Genomic DNA, 16,592 nt, shown 5'->3' on the forward strand with positions numbered 1-16,592 from the left:
CTGTTCAGTTTTCAAACCACTTCCCTTGGAATCGGTGAGTTAGAGTCAGTGAATAAATCAACAATTACAGCTTTGAATTTTTAAACATGGAATAACAAGAGGATTCTAACTAACTAGGTATCTCCATGGAGTAGATCTACTGAAATGTGAACCACAAACATGTGCCAGGGAGTGGATCTATTGTAGCTGTCCTCTGAAATTTGGATTTCGAGTCCCATGTTACATTGGAGCTTTTGATATATTTTTTTATTGATGGTTACTCTGAAACATTACAAACAGCAAATGATGTGGGATGAGGATCCACTTATGGAAATACAACACTGAATTTAAGGCCAGGTTAACTGTTAGTCTCAGTCAGATCCAACATTCAGCTAAAATAAAGAGCTTTTTTGTTTTATTATCACTGAACATTGGCAAACTGTTCTATTACAATATGGTTTTTATCAACATATGCAAATATTTTAGGCAATATGAAAATCTCAACCAGTTAGTATCTATCAAATATCAATCTATTCCTTATGGAGGGTCAGAAAACACATTTCATTTACAACGTTCACAAACTAGAAGCATAAAACTGCTCATTAGAAACACACAATTCCCAAAGGGAAATAAACCCTTTACAAAATACAGTGAGTCACACAAACCATTATCTAATACAAATTCCTTCAGAAACACAAGCTTTTTACAAAGATCTCTGTGACAATTTCAACATCACAATGAAAGTAGATATTTTTTATAAAAAACAAAACAAAACAAAACTCCATGTACAGTTTAGGATTAGTTTGGAAGAAATCCAGATGAATGAATATGTACAGAAAGAAACTTGGTTCAATGTAAATCTGTCAGATAAATTATATTTGCTGAAAACACTGCTTAAATTGAAATGTAATATTGCCTGGTGAATGAAATCTTAATCTTTTTCTCTCTTTATAGTCTGATTAGACTTCATTCTTATATCTGTGTGAACTCATACATTTTAAAAAAAAACATTTAAAATATGCACCCAGGCAATTCCAATTCTGTGACCTGCACAAATTATACAATCTCCTGAATACTTTATATCATTTATTCCATTTCACATACTGGGTTATGGTTTTCCTAGACCTGGGATGTGGTTATTACCTTGGCAGAGTCCTGAAGCCCACCACCTCAAACAGTCTTATTCAGCCAATCCTCCGGCTTTTGAGATTTCAGCAGTTATAACCCGTGTGTTTTCAAGCATCTCTTCTCAGCCATAAGCGTCCTCGGCCCCGACCACAGTTGCCAACAATGTGCAGTGGGGGCAAGGAAATGCACTACGTAAAGTGCCTGATCCACACAGCACAACGTGGCTGGGGAGGTAGGCGGCTTGTGAAATTTGGCACAGGGGGACAATCCCAGTGGAGAATGGTTTCAACCCAGTGTATAGAAGCTTGGAGTGGCATTTTCTGTGTTTTACTCTCTTAGTGGTTCCATTCTAATGCTGATCCAAATGAAAAGTGGTGACTTGGGAGTTCGTTGGAGAAAATATGTTGCTTAACAAGGATAGTTCAGAGACGGAGTTTAAGTCAGCAGTGCACCTTCACTGTGGTAGCTCACTGCAGCCTTATTAAGAACTGGCTGAACATGTCCTTGGATGTGAAAGAGGATGCACATCTGCATCTAAGGCTACTGTGCTCATGTGGGACTAGTTGCCGGCAACTGCAGCTACACAGCCTGCTAGAGTACAGCCAACTGCTTTGCTCAGTTTGACGTGTTCCAGGAGAATGAATACAAGAAGACTGCTTTGGAGTGGGCAACACCTAAATCAATTCAAAAAGAGAGTATGTTCTAACTTAAATTAAACCTGAATTCTGAAGAAGCATTAACTGACAAATGGTAACTTTGTGCCCATCAATGCCATCAGAATTTGCATCCCGACAACACTGTACAGTCATACCTCGGGATAAATACGCTTCAGGTTGAATGCTTTCGGGTTGCGCTCCACGGTGACCTGGAAGTAACGGAGCGCGTTACTTCTGGGTTTTGCCGCTCATGCGTGCGCAGATGGGCAAAATGATGTCATGCGCAGAAGCAGCGAAATGCGACCCATGCACGCGCGTCTTGCGTTCTGTTCGGGATGCGAATGGGGCTCCGGAACAGAGCCCGTTCACATCCCGAAGTACCACTGTATTGTGTCCCACCAGAGGCTTGATAGACCCTATGTTTTGGTGTCTGGGTCTACAAATGTGGGTTCAAGAGGGAATTATCGATAATACATGGCTGAATTTGTCATGGTAGATTGCGTGTAGCTGAGGGCTGCCCTTCTGTATAGCAATGAGATGCTATGCTGTGTTAATACTATGCACGTTGTGACAGATCCATTGAAAGGCTAAGCGGCTGTTGTGGTTATGAAGACTGCAGAACTGCTCCTTCCCTCAGAATCCGAGGGCAAAGAACAGCAGGGTACCTGACCTTCTAACACAACCTTTGCCAGCCTTCTGCCCTATAGGTGTTTTGGACCACAACTCCCATCACCTGTCACTTCTGCATGACAAAATCCCCTCTTCTACCCATCAGTTAAAGGTATACATGTTTATTCTCCTCTGCACAGGATTATAGTGGGTAGGCAGGATTTCTGATGGGATGAGAAGTGGAAGGAGTAGGTTTGCTCCAAAACCAGAGGTATATCATCTTCACGGCAAAGAAGATAAACAGAATATCAAGGCAAACCTGGGCACAGAATTCCCCCCAGTAGATTTTGCTCTTGACTACACAATGCTGCATATCCGAATGCTTAAAATATTAATGCCTTTTTGAGAGAGTATTTTCCATTCTTATCCCACACCTTCAGATGTATTGGGGGGAAACCCTTTCTACAAAACAGAAAGCTCAGAGGCAGTGGTGATTTGAAGACCTTTGTCAACTCTATCCATCGGAACGCTACATCGATGGCTGTGGAAATAAAACATCCAGTCTGAAAGCCTGTACCAAGGACCTGCAAACTCAGGCCCCCTTAAGAGTTGGCTGACTGTGAAGGGAACATGGCTCATGTCTGAGCTGCTACATGTCTAGGGCAACAGCAGACGTGGTGCCCCGAGGAAAGCTGGAGGAACTGTGCTCTCTTCCTGTATCATATGCTTCCCTAGGAGACGTCCTGTCAAGAGAAAAACAGGAACCAGCTCACTTTTTGATGTCCTTGCTGTATTTGGAAGAGGCCCCCATGGTGCTCGGGTTGGACTAGTTGAGCAATTGACAGCATACACTGCATGTATAAGGTTCTGGGTTCAATCCCTGTACTGCAGTGATTGGCTGAGCTGCCTGAATACTGGGTTGGCAGAAAGGCATTGGAAATGTGGAACAGATGTAATATGGGCCATAGCTATGGGGAAGTGGGAATTCAGGATGGGGCTTGGAGAGGGAGTGGTCTAGGGGAATGCCAGAAGGAGGTGCTTACGAGCGGAAAGAGGCAGAGAGGAACAGTCAACGTGGCTAGGAGCAGCAGAGGTGAGGAATCAGAAATTGACTGGAAATACCTAATCAGTCAAATCTTGGGCTGCTAGCCTCTGGTCTCCAGTTAAAGGCTGTTGGGTAGCTAAGCTGGATATACTCTCGCATGGAGCTTGATATGCCGTACTGGATAGACCACTATTCTGATGAAGCATAAGGCAGTTTTCTAAATATTGTATCCTGGACTAACCAATATTACAAAGATAATATTTATGGACTTTTCCAGTTGTGTGCGCGATCGCTGGTTATGCAACCTCCTCCTTCTGTCCGCTATATTTCTGCAGGGAAACAACCAATATTTCTCTCCCAAATATAAAAGCACAAAGTGAAATGCTTTCCTTTTGAAAAGGCATCTCCAGAGAAGGCCTAATAATAATAATTGAGCAAACAGAGAGTGTTTTCCTGATACTGAATTGTCAACTAGCAACAGTGTGTGCTTTGTTGTACGTTAAGTCATGGTGCCTAATGGAGTTTTGTAAGAACGACCTATAAAACATTGCCATAGCTTCACATTATATCCCCTTCCATTAAACACGCAAGATGCTTCAGAATGCACAATATCTGACCATTGCCACACTCCTTAGCAAGAGCATCTCGGCTGTCCTGGTTTGGAAGGCTGTCATCAAGTTTCCGAGGGGGAGGTAATTCCTAAGGCCAGTTAAAGGGCAAATAGTACCTTAAAAACAAAGGAATTGGACTATGAACCTCATTTATCAGAGGGCAACAACTATTTTATTGCTTTAAATTATTACAAGTGGTGCTATTTGTCTTAGATTCTCTTCCCCCCACTTGGGGTCAAGAAGGAAGAGGTTGTGCCTTCCCCTTAATTCCTCATCTGAACAGGCGATAGAGGCCACTTGGTGTGCTCAGGAACATGACATTGATGCTTGACATCTTGTCATGGAGAAAAATGGTAAGTTTACATAATCTAAAACGACTGCTGTCCTTTCTTCTGGCTCCGAAAAAGGGCTCATATGGGGGGGGGGGGAATAAGAGAAAATAATTCAAACTGAACTATATCTACCATATTGTGACAACACTCACTAGAGAACTTTGGAAAAAAGCCGCATTCATTATTTTGACGCTTAAGAGTCGGCTCAAATACCAATTTAATGGATGGGGGAGGCAAATAAAGCATACCAAAGGTTCATACTGTAGTCTATGCTTATTCTCAGCTTGGATTTCCACTACAGCAACTTGTTTTTCACTTCAATAAGCATCCCCCGCAATAGCTTTGTCTCTCCCCAATAAGCAAAGTTCTTCACTGGTATTGCTTGCACGCCATTTTCTCACAGCCATTTCTCCTTATCACCCACTTGACACAGTGATGGTTCTCTCCAGGCAAGTAGACTACACGCCATCTCTTGGTTGGGCCATTTTCCTTCATCATTCACTCAGATTTCTTCCCCCTTCTGGGACTGAAGTTGCTGCTCTTCTTGGACTGTAATCTTACCTCTCCCATCTTGAGGCACATCAAAATATTTTTCTGGAAAATATATACATATATAGCAAACACATCATTGCCAGAATAATTTACATCCAAAATGCTTAAGAGAAAAAACAGAACAAAACCCAAAACTCAGATTTTTTTCAAAGCATATTTCAAAATGTATGTTTTCCACATGCCTAGACACACTAACAAAATTGAATTCTGGAACTACAGTTCCCATTACTGAATGAATGTCAGTACACCTATTGTGCTCCTTCCTGTGCAAATTGTAGTTGATATACCGACATGCACTCAGCAATAAAGTTAATTACACCAGAACTCTACTGTTTGTACAGCTGTACAGGCACAGATCACCATGATCTTAATAAACTTAGGCTTGCTGCCTGCTGGGAATGCAAAAATGGTAGGCAGCACACGGATCTTGGACTTTGTTCAGCTTGGTGCATAACAAGATCTGCAAGTCACAACTGTTGTCACCTGAAAGTGACACTTTATGACATTTTGGTAACATTAACAGCTGTTTATATTATCCTCTTGGTGAGGAAACATTTGTGGAATTATTTCAGCACTTCCCAGTGCTGAAAATCTGAGGACAAATAAATGGTGCTACATCCTCCGAAGGTGCAGTTCTATCCATATTTACATGGAAACAAAGCACATTAAGCTCAGCAGGTATTACACAGAGGATTGGGCTGCAGAAGACAGAGCCTTTGCATGGGGCATTTACCTCCCCTGTTCTACTTGTTCTCACAACACCCCACCCAAGTAAAATGTTTAAGTACAGTGGTGCCTCGCAAGACGAAATTAATTCGTTCCGTGAGTTTTGTCGTCTTGCGATTTTTTTCGCCTTGCGAAGCACAGTTTCGGAAAATTTTGGAAAAGCTTCAAAAATCACCAAAGTCTTTAAAAACCTCAAAAAAGGCTACCACACCGCGTTCTATGAGTTGCTCCTTGAAGTCAAGTCGCAACTGTATTAACGGTGTTAAGAAAAAGAAAACAAACTTGCAAGACGTTTCCGTCTTGCGAAGCAAGCCCATAGGGAAAATCGTCTTGCGAAGCAGCTCAAAAAAAACAAAAAACCCTTTCGTCTAGCGAGTTTTTTGTCTTGCGAGGCATTCGTCTTGCGAGGTACCACTGTAGCAATAAACTCAGCCAGACAAAAGGTGCTATGGATGTAGCAAAACGACAATAACACATTCAGCTTAATTCATATTGCAAAACTAAGTAAATATTTATTGCAAAAAGCAAACACAATAAAACAAATTGAAAATAAAACATAACAGGCGTTCTCCCATAATTCAGATTTAGTATGAGACAGAACTGAAACAACTACCCAGTTTGTGTTCTCATACAGTATGCATTGTAAAGGTAAAGGTAAAGGGACCCCTGACCATTAGGTCTAGTCGTGACCGACTCTTAACCCACAGCGCCATTGTACTGTACAGTAATTGATGTTGCTGTGAAATCCCGAGTCCCAGTGGCCAGCTTTCAGCACCATATCGTGGACAGCTCCATGGCTCTTCAGGCCTGTCCAGCTAAAGATGACCTCTGACTAAAGACTGTTAAGGGGGAGGAGAGCCATTGTGCTGTGCCAGTAGGGTTCCAATTGCCACTTGACCATGAATGTCACTGGGTGAGCCTGGGCCAGTCACTATCTCTCAACCTAATCTGCCTTGTAGCAAGGATAAAATCAAGGGAATAACTATGTGTCCTGTCTTGTAAACTGCACCCCTTCCAAACAGCTCATGGGCATAAAGGTTGCCAGCTCCTGTTCTAACATAATGACATTTTAGAAGGTGAGATAGGGAGCAAAATAATTGTTTTCTTCACCTGAAATACAAAACGGACAAACGTCTGCTCCAGATTGAAAATATGAAAGTGTAGCAAGATTGAAGGGAAATGAAATGGGAAATGAATACTAGGAGAACTAGTAAATCCAGGAAGCTTATCATTTGTCTGAAGTCATTACAGTTTGGAAATAAGAGCTGGTCCCCCCCCTCAAATTTCTTAGACAGTATAGGCTGGCAATGAGTTTAGCATTCTGTTGACAGGGAAAGTGTTTTGCTGTAGAAATATAAATGATTTTATAGGAACTATCAGTCACATCCCCTCAATGTGGGATAAATTATTCAGGTCCCATCAAAATGATTGGCTTTTGGGAGTGAGGATCAGGCAGGGGCTCAGCACCCTGAAGCAGCAGGCAGAGTTTACGATGGGGGTGCGCAGCAGACGCCTTGCTTGTCGGATCTACTTTGGTTTTTTCCTGGAACCAAAAGACCTACCAACCAGAGCCAGGTGCAAAAGGCAATTAAAAAGCAGGGTGACTCTGACCATAATCTGAACTTCACAGTTTCTTTTCTTAGTACCAGAATGAAGCTGAGCCCACAATGCTCTCATACACTCACTGGCTAATCCAAGATGTCTTCAACTCAGCAGCCTAATTTGAGGGTGTGTGTGTGTGTGTGTTCTCTTCTGCTACTGCAATTGTTACCCACAGGGAATTTGAAACCCTGGCCAATCTAAGAAGAGCCAGACGGATCAGAGTAATGACCAGCATCCTATTCTCGCAGGTGCCTATGGCAAGCCTCAAAGCAGGACCCAAGCGCAGCTGCACTCTCCTCTTTTAAGGCCTTCCAAGGTGGTGGGCATCTCTGCCTCTTGTTGGAGCAGATTCCACAGTTTTAACTATGTGATGTGTGCAGAAGTACTTTCTTCTGGATGTCCTAACATTCAGCTTCACTGGATGTCCCTGAGTTCTAGCGTTATCTCTATCCACTTTCTCCACACATGCATAGTTTTATACTCATCTAGCATAGCTCCTCTTACCCCTCTGACTCACTACAAGTGCAGCTCTGTGGCGGTTTTCTATACTGGCCTTCAAAGCACGTTTCCCTGGCCTTGCTGACCATGAAGAATGGGGTTCTGATCTTGAATATTCGCCATATATTCCTGATGTATCATCCTGACAATGGTCGAAACCTAGCTAATGTTAGGCACCAAAGGGACGCGGGTGGCGCTGTGGGTAAAAGCCTCAGCGCCTAGGGCTTGCCGATCGAAAGGTCGGCGGTTCGAATCCCCGCGGCGGGGTGCGCTCCCGTTGATCGGTCCCAGCGCCTGCCAACCTAGCAGTTCGAAAGCACCCCCGGGTGCAAGTAGATAAATAGGGACCGCTTACTAGCGGGAACGTAAACGGCGTTTCCGTGTGCGGCTCTGGCTCACCAGAGCAGCAATGTCACGCTGGCCACGTGACCTGGAAGTGTCTGTGGACAGCGCTGGCTCCCGGCCTCTTGAGTGAGATGGGCGCACAACCCCAGAGTCTGGCAAGACTGGCCCGTACGGGCAGGGGTACCTTTATCTTTACCTTTACCTTTTAACAGGGCTCTCGTTGGCTTTAATGAGATACATGGTGCAATCCCCAACATGCTTCCTCAAGAGCAAGAACCATTGTATTCTGTAGAGCTTACTAGTGCCTACTAACTATGCTTAGGAATGCAACAATTGTCATGACTAACTTCAGCTGAACTGGAGCCCATATACTTATTCTAAGAGCTTTCTTGAACACTGATTAGGCTTGACTCTTCAATAAGACAGATATGCACACTGGGAACACAGTGGCTACCATGTTAGCTTGATGAAAGGAACTGGATGTTCTGTGTTGCTTTTCCATATTTCACTCATAATGAATCCCACAGCATGTGTGATGTAGTTTAATGTGCCGTGTTTTCCCCATATCACTGGCTGCCAGGGACAGAGAGATGCAAAGCATGGTGACATCACACACTGCTTCACTTGGTGTGCACAGCATGAGGATGAGAGAGCAAAGGGACACTCAATATTTAGTTCTGTCCTCAATGGCAAATTCTGCTAGTGGGAAATTTTGCAAGCTTGTTGTTCATAATCTTTTTACAGCAATGAATTTTGGCGCAAATAATGGCTTGAACTGTTCTAATGATAGAAATAATGTTGAGTCAGCAAGATGACTGCAGTGACTCCTCCTGTTATCACAACTGCTGGGGGAAGTGCCTCCAGGATGTTTCTGAGCATTTCACAAATTGCAACATGCTTAAAAGCTGATCAATGTAATCAACCTATCATTTGCATTCATTTTTGACCCTTGGTTCAGCCCGCGAGAAAGCAGAGCTTGTTTTGGGCTCAGCCAGTAAAGCGAGATGAGCGAGCAACCCCAGAGTCGTCCGCGACTGGACCTAACAGTCAGGGGTCCCTTTACCTTTACCAAATTATTATGGGCCCATGTTGCTTTCTCTGGTGGCCTATGTGAAAATCCAGAAGACCAAGGGATCACACAACCACAATTGGAAGTGGGAAAAGGATGCAGCTCAACGTAGAGCATCAGTTTTGTGTGCAGAAGGAATGAGATTCAATACCCGGCATCTTCAGATCGGGCTGGGAATGTGTCCTGCTTGAATCTCTGGAAGGCTGCTGCCAGCGAGTGTGGCCAACCCTCAGCTGGATGGCCCTATGGTTTGACTTGTGCCTGGATTGTATCACATCAAATTACAGCTATGTGCTCACTTGACTGTATTAACCCCCACAAACCTTACACGTTGAAAATGAACATGTCAAAGAGAGGTCTAGACTAGAACCCTTGACCCCAATGTCTAGCTTTTATAAGGAGAATTTATTATTATTAGTACGGAGGGGCATTCATTGATGTGAACATGCAGTGGAAGGTGGTGCAGCCCAGAAAGATTTCTAATCAAAGTGAGGCATAAGTCTTTGATGTGACAGGATGTCAGCTCTTGATGCAAATAATGTGTTGGCATCGTGTTTAGTAAATAGAGTTTTCTGTCATAGGAGACCTCAGGATGTTATTAAACTAAAACAAATTAAGAACAAATAATTATCCACTAGTCCTGCTTAGCAATGAAGATTATTACAGATTTTCAAAATGTGTTCATCAAAAAGAACCTGTTAAAACAGGTGTTCTTTTAGCATTTTTGGAGTGCTTTTATGCCAGATTTTGAGTTCGCACTGAGAAACCAATTAAACCAGAACAGAGTGTGCTCACAAAATACTAGAGGCTTTAAGAGAGCATGCTGTCAAGCATGGGTGGGCAAAAAAGCCTTCTTTTGGACTCTTACCTGGTATGCTCATTAAGGCAGGCAGGTATCAAAACCAGGCTTAAATGTTAGTCAAGGAAAACTACCGCCAGCTACCCCAGCGGTTTCACTTGACACTGCTTCTATATCAAATCTACAATTCCTTCAAATGCACTGTGTGAAATTGTACACATCGACGGCAAACTCATTTTCTGAGTGCCTACCCTTATGTAGCCAAACCAGTACCAACCACACACAAGACAGTAGGAGGCGTCTTGGTGGCCTGCCAGTTTGAAGAAGTATAATTCCCCCCCCCCCAAAAAAAAACAGCCTCTAAACTGCATGCTCAGTGGGCATGGAAAACTGAAGGACTGTTGTGGGGGCAGGGGGGGAGGGATGAAATGGAGGGGTTGGGAAGCTGCAAAGGAGCAAATCCCACTTGTCCATCTTCAGTGTTCTTCAACCTTGGGTCCCCAGATGTTCTACCACTACAACTTTTTTTTTATCATAATGTTATTTACAAATGTTAGATTTTCTAACTCCGAATTTTGGAACAAACTGCCTAGTTGAACAGTTCTCAGATTGGAGAACTGGCCCAAACTGAGGGACTTTGTTTATATAATGGATGCAGCACCTTCATGACTATTGTGGGCTAGCTGTAAATAATCCTGAAAAAAGAGCTAGAGAAATTATAATAAAAATAATAAAATAGTAATCAAAACCCGTAGCCAAACTTATTCCATCAGAATCATGGCCAAAACATCTCTACTTCTATTCCAAGGTACTGTTCCAACCAACACAAGCATGACAGTATGCAAGTAGAACTGAGGCCTTCACTGTATATTATTTACAGTGATTTAACCAACTTTTGTTGGCTGTGACTGATAACCACCCATGTGAATAAGGCTGAAGGTAGGAAAAAGCTGAAGCTGGAGAGGAGCAATCATCAATGATATTTACAGCATCATCAATGTACACGATGCTTTGTAAAATAATCGGGGGGGGGGGGGCAGACAGGTTTCTGCCTTTAGAATCCAACTTTCAGCACAAATGAAAGGGAAGAAATGAAGACAATATTTTCAAATGCCATCAGGGACGCGGGTGGCGCTGTGGGTTAAAGCCTCAGCATCTAGGACTTGCCGATCAAAAGGTCGGCGGTTCGAATCCCCGTGGCGGGGTGCGCTCCCGTCGTTCGGTCCCAGCGCCTGCCAACCTAGCAGTTCGAAAGCACCCTCGGGTGCAAGTAGATAAATAGGGACCGCTTACCAGCGGGAAGGTAAACGGCGTTCCGTGTGCTGCGCTGGTTCACCAGATGCAGCTTGTCACGCTGGCCACGTGACCCGGAAGTGTCTTCGGACAGCGCTGGCTCTCGGCCTTTAGAGTGAGATGAGCGCACAACCCTAGAGTCGGACACGACTGGCCCGTATGGGCAGGGGTACCTATACCTTTACACACACCTGCCAGCATAGCCAAAGGTTAGGGATGATGGGGCAGGCTGGCTGAGGGGAGCAGCACAACCACACTCTTCAGAAGCAGTGTCTTCACAAGATGAGGAGGCCGCCTGTCTGTTTCACTTGCATTTACAAATTTAAATTGAGCGACCATCAGCTTCTGCTTCACCTTTTCAAATGCAACGTGAAACTGAAATTAGCCAATCTAGTCATCTTTGAAGAGCCTTTTGAGAGCAAAGTACAGAATGACTAATGTTCCCCTTTTGAAATTCTGTTGTTGCAGCCTGCTTTAGAAGATTGCTGGGCTGATTTCCAGATTTGCTATCAAATTAAAACAACCAAACAAAACACAAGGCAACTGCTTTTAAACGGTTGCCAGATTTATTGTAGCAGAACATCAGATGTTCAGGTGCATCAGAAAATGTGAGGGAGGTGGAGAGACACAGGTCAAATTACACCTGGGGATAAAATGTGTCTTTGAATTCCATGAATTGGATTCCCTTTCTTTCCATTGCTCCCTGCCTCTCTGTGCTTCTGTCTCTGTCTTGCTCGCTCTCATAAACAGAAGCTTCCACCCACACCTTGTGGATTTTGACTGGGGCAGATAGGAGGGTTTAACCCTTTCCCCTGTGCTGTTTTTACGCTGAAAATTGCCTCCCTCCAGTTCCCCCTGCCCCACTAATAGCAGCTTTAGGGGGGGGGGGAAACAGCTGCATTGGGTGTTTTCAGTATGAAAATGGTACAGATGAAAAGAACTTCACTATTCCTTCCCTGTGCAGCTGCTTTTAGCTTAAATGAAGTAAAGGAGAACAGAGGTGTACCTAGGTGCTTTTGCGCCCTTGGCAAGGAACTGTATCAGTGCCTCTGAAGCTGGGAGAGACTATGTGAAAAGGTTTGCTTATCGTCACCTTTCACATGCCACTAGTGAGTTCCCCCATGGCCATCAGGGTTGGGTCTGCATGCACCGCCTCTCCACTCCTCCGTTGGTCCATCCATCCATCCATCCATCCACCCACCCACCCACCTGCATTCCTCCCTCCCTCCCTTTGCTCCCCAATCCCTTTTCCTCCTCCTGCAATTCTTTCCCACTCTCTCAGTCTTTCTTCCCTCCAAGCTTGCTGGATACCCGGCTCACACTTCTAATAGTGCTGCTGGCTATTCAGTGTAGTATACTATCAAAATAATTTTATTTATTTACAAAATATGGATAGCTATCTTTTCAAAATGAGAGCAAGAACATCAAATGATACCGAAGACAATCCTAGTTGTGTTTTCCAATGTATTTTTTCGCAATAAAATATTTGGTTTGGCATGAGCAAATTTCTATTCTGAAAATGTGGCCCAGAGGAAAAAAGTTCGAAAACCACCACATTGGGCAAATTGGGATGACTGCTTCAGCTGCTGCTGGTGTAGCTTGCTTGCCTTGCTGGCCCATCAAACCCAGCAGCTCTTGTGGGTCTCTCCAAAATGCTCACTCCATTCCCACGCCTTGCTCTGAGGAAGGGGAGGGGGCGGCTTCCTAACAGTAAAGCATTCTGGGTGAGGCGCCCTGGGGGTCTGTGCTGTTGTTGTTTTGCCACAGCAGCTAGAAAGTCTTTAAAAATAGTTGAAAAGTTTTAAGTTATAACCTGAAACATTTTATTTAAACCATAATTTCTAGCTGCAGTGGCAAAGGCACTCTTCTGGGCCCTGCCCACACAGTGAGGGGGTGTGGGTGGTTGGGTGGCAACTGCCCTCCCAAGGCCGGTGTGTCTGCTGCTTACCTGAGAGGGCGACTTCCTTCCAAATAAAGTTCAGGATCTGAATATTAGCCTTGCATAGTCTGAGTACATGAGCTCTTATAAATGGGAAAAGAGAACCTGTAATTGGCTAGCATGCAACTGCCATCGTTTGAGCAATTGAATTTAGGGTTGCAATTGACTGGATAATTACACTTGCATGGGGAAAATAACAGGCAGATCATTCTTGTCTACTGACAGGGCTGTGTGGTTGGGTGTCATCATTCCAGAAGAGGACAGAGAAAATACAGAATTTAGTTTTCAGAACGCGTCGGTTTTCGATGAGAAAAAAATGCAAGTTTCAAGGCCTTGTGGTAAAGATATGACTGAAAACGTATGCTCGACAGCTAGAGACTTGGAAAGGGATGGTGGTTGGCAAGGAGGGCTTTCCAAAGACTTAGCACTTCCCAAAGACTTAGCAAATTCAGAAAGAAATACTTAAAATAGTAACATTTCCAGCGTCAATTATTCAAAAGAAGATTCATACAACTGTGTTTCATTTGTGAAATATATTACAAGCTACAGTATTCAGGTTCTCTTGACAAAGAACTTCTGCTTCCACAGAACCCTAAATAGAGGCCATAATTTATATAAGCCCCAGTCTGTGTTTTCAGATGGTTATGCTCAGAGTGGATCTTTCTGATCAGATGTTTTTGTAAGGATGGAAAGGAATCTTTCTGCCCAATGTGGGGCTTGAACCCACAATGCTCCCATGCAAGGGGCTGTTGGTTGGGGTGGAGGTGGGGGGGGGGAATGAGAGTCCCGCTAAATACACCATTAGATCCAGTTCCTTGTGCAAGAAATGCCACACAGCTGATCACAAGCATCACTTTTTTAATTCATGCCCCAAATTTCTAGCCCAGTTTTCTACCAGGTATGCAAGATGGTTTACAGTTAAAAACAAAACAATACACAATACTATATAAAACATCAATTAGAACACAAATCATGGTCAAAGAAGTAAAAACAAAATACAGGCAACTCCCCATTTATGCATGTTCAAAGCATGTGCGCATTGCCACAAACCCAGAAGTGGCATGAAAAGGAGCAAAAATGGCCCTAAAAAGCATGAAAACAGCATTAATGGTGCAAAAACAATCCCAGGAGCCTACTGAGCCTTTGAGGCCTGTGGAGAGTTTGGAGGGAGCGATTCTGGTGGAGTTGGGTGAATTTTGGGGTTTTTTTTAAAGGGCTTTCCAAGGGTTTCCAGAGGCTTACAGAGTGTTTGCCAGCTTTTTCAATGGTGTTCCCAATATACACAATTTCACTTAAATGCGCAGTGCCTCAGAACGTACCCCCTGAATAAATGGGGAATTGCCTGTAAGAATAAATAAAATGACGGTAGCAGCACAGACTCATATTGAAAGCAATGTTCTTAACAAGCTGCCTTCATAAATGAGTCCTTTAATATGAGTCCATAAAATCTCCTCTTTTGCCCCATCCTTCAGCAATGGAGCCAGGTAGGCCTCTCCTGAGAAGAATGATCCCCCCCCCCAATTGCTATCACTTAGCTAAGAGTGCAATCCTATCCATGTCACTACTCAAGTAAGTCAGCTGAGTCCAGTGAGGCTTACTTCGGGGAAAGTGATATAGGATTGATAGTCCCTATCAGTTGGACCGAATGCAAGGGGGAGGTTGGGATGCATTTGGGGAGAGGCAATTTATTTTGCTGGTGGTATCACTGCAAGAAAGGAACCCTAAAGTATAGGAAGGTGATGTGCCTGTGGCTGCAATATGGTCTGTGGAAACCAGGAGAACTCTTTATGTTGAAAGTGCATTGGATTATTGCCCACTTTCTAGTGCTTTTGGTAGCCTAAAGGGCCGCACAATTATATTATCAAGCATGTGAATTATTATTCCCATTTCACAGATGGGGACCTGGGAGCCAAAACAATGGTTTGTCCAAAGTTATCACCAAACAACTCTGGATTGAGTTGAGATTTGAAAACAGATCTTTCATAGGTTCAAGATCAACATTCCATTCAGTAGCCTCACAAGATTAATGTAGAATCATCTGTAGGCCTTTCCATTTCATGGTTGCTTCTGTATATGCCCATAGTGCTTTTGAATGAGAACGAAAGCAGAATAAGCAAGCAGTGACGTATTTTTGCACCGATTTTTCTGACACTTGCTATTAGACAGTGATTGCAAAACAGGTTTCTATTCCCATCTCCTTCAATATAACCTGGAAATCTGATCCATATGCCTTTCTTTCTTTCACAAAAATCATTTTTAATTAAGCCATCCAGAGTGCTTTGGGGTAATGTCACCAATGCAAATGAACACAGCAGACTGAGAGTAAAAATAAATTAAACTGTCACCTCAGAAGATGGGAACCAATTTGTAATCATAATCAGAGAAGTGATTAGCCTCAGGTTAATAATAGGATTTCTGCAAAACTATAAACCTCTGATGTGCTCTTCAGTCTCTGTTGTGAACACCCAAATCCAAGTTGCCAGAATTATGTATGATTGACACAAGCTGAGATCAGGACTGATGACAGCGATAAAAAAAAAAGTAATAATAATCATGTATCCAGGCAAAGGGGCTACTGGCATGGAGCTCCAGAGCACCATTTACACCCCCTTTCAGGATATTTTGACTGGCTATATATTGCTTATGTATTTAATGGAGACAGTATTGCTTTCTTCCTATGTATCACCTTGCAAAACCTACAATGCTGTCTCCTTTTAAGTCAAATCTTCAGGACGTCTAAGCTCTGTACTTTCAAGTTTGCTGGCCGGCAGCTCACTGAAGCCTCCAGCTTGAAATATATGCTGTTTCCAGACCTGTTACCCGAGATCCTGTTAAACTGAAAATGCCAGGGATTGGACCCGAGATCTTTTGCATGCAAAACATCTTCTCTCCCACTTCAGCAATGGACCCTGCCAGGCAAGACTCGGATTAGGCTGCCTTCTGTGAGAGGAACTGAGGCAGGTGACATGGCCAACTCAGGAAATCTGCCTGCCAGATTCTCCTTAAGTCCCTCTCCTCAGTCTGTCCTTCTCTCCAAGCAGTAAAAGTTTCTTAGAGGCCAGGAAGGGTGAGCTGCTGGTGGGTCCCAGTTGGACTCTCCCCCCCCCCATTTCTTCACCCCAAACTGAATAAAATGCTGCTAAAGCATCAATACTGCAGTGTCTTCTCCCAACTGGGATCAAGAGTTGTAAACTTCCATAAATCCCTGGTGGAAAATGACATTGGCATTCTCCCGCTGGGGGTGTTGTTGAAACTCCACGGTCCCAGGTTGTAAGTGAAATGGTAGCTTAAGAAGAGGAACTGTGTGCTGCTGCCCTGCCAGACACCCAAGGAAAGCTTTTTCCCCTGGGGGAGGAAGGACTGGGCACTCCAAGTATTCTCTGGAACTTCTGCCTTCTGCCTTGAGAGG

At 43.7% G+C, this 16,592-nt stretch overlaps 1 protein-coding gene across 1 annotated transcript in view; it reads right to left on the minus strand.

Moving 5' to 3' along the window:
- Positions 1-219: 219 nt before the first annotated feature.
- SHISAL1 (shisa like 1) overlaps positions 220-16,592 on the minus strand; it is an 83,068-nt gene continuing 66,695 nt past the window's right edge. The window contains exon 7 of the mRNA XM_077930772.1: positions 220-4,954. Within this exon, the coding sequence (XP_077786898.1) occupies position 4,954 (1 nt within the window). The 3' untranslated portion in view covers positions 220-4,953. The remainder of the gene's footprint in view (positions 4,955-16,592) is intronic.

The sequence above is a fragment of the Podarcis muralis genome, chromosome 6 (assembly GCF_964188315.1).
Source record: "Podarcis muralis chromosome 6, rPodMur119.hap1.1, whole genome shotgun sequence".
In the NCBI taxonomy this organism is placed as follows: domain Eukaryota; kingdom Metazoa; phylum Chordata; class Lepidosauria; order Squamata; family Lacertidae; genus Podarcis; species Podarcis muralis.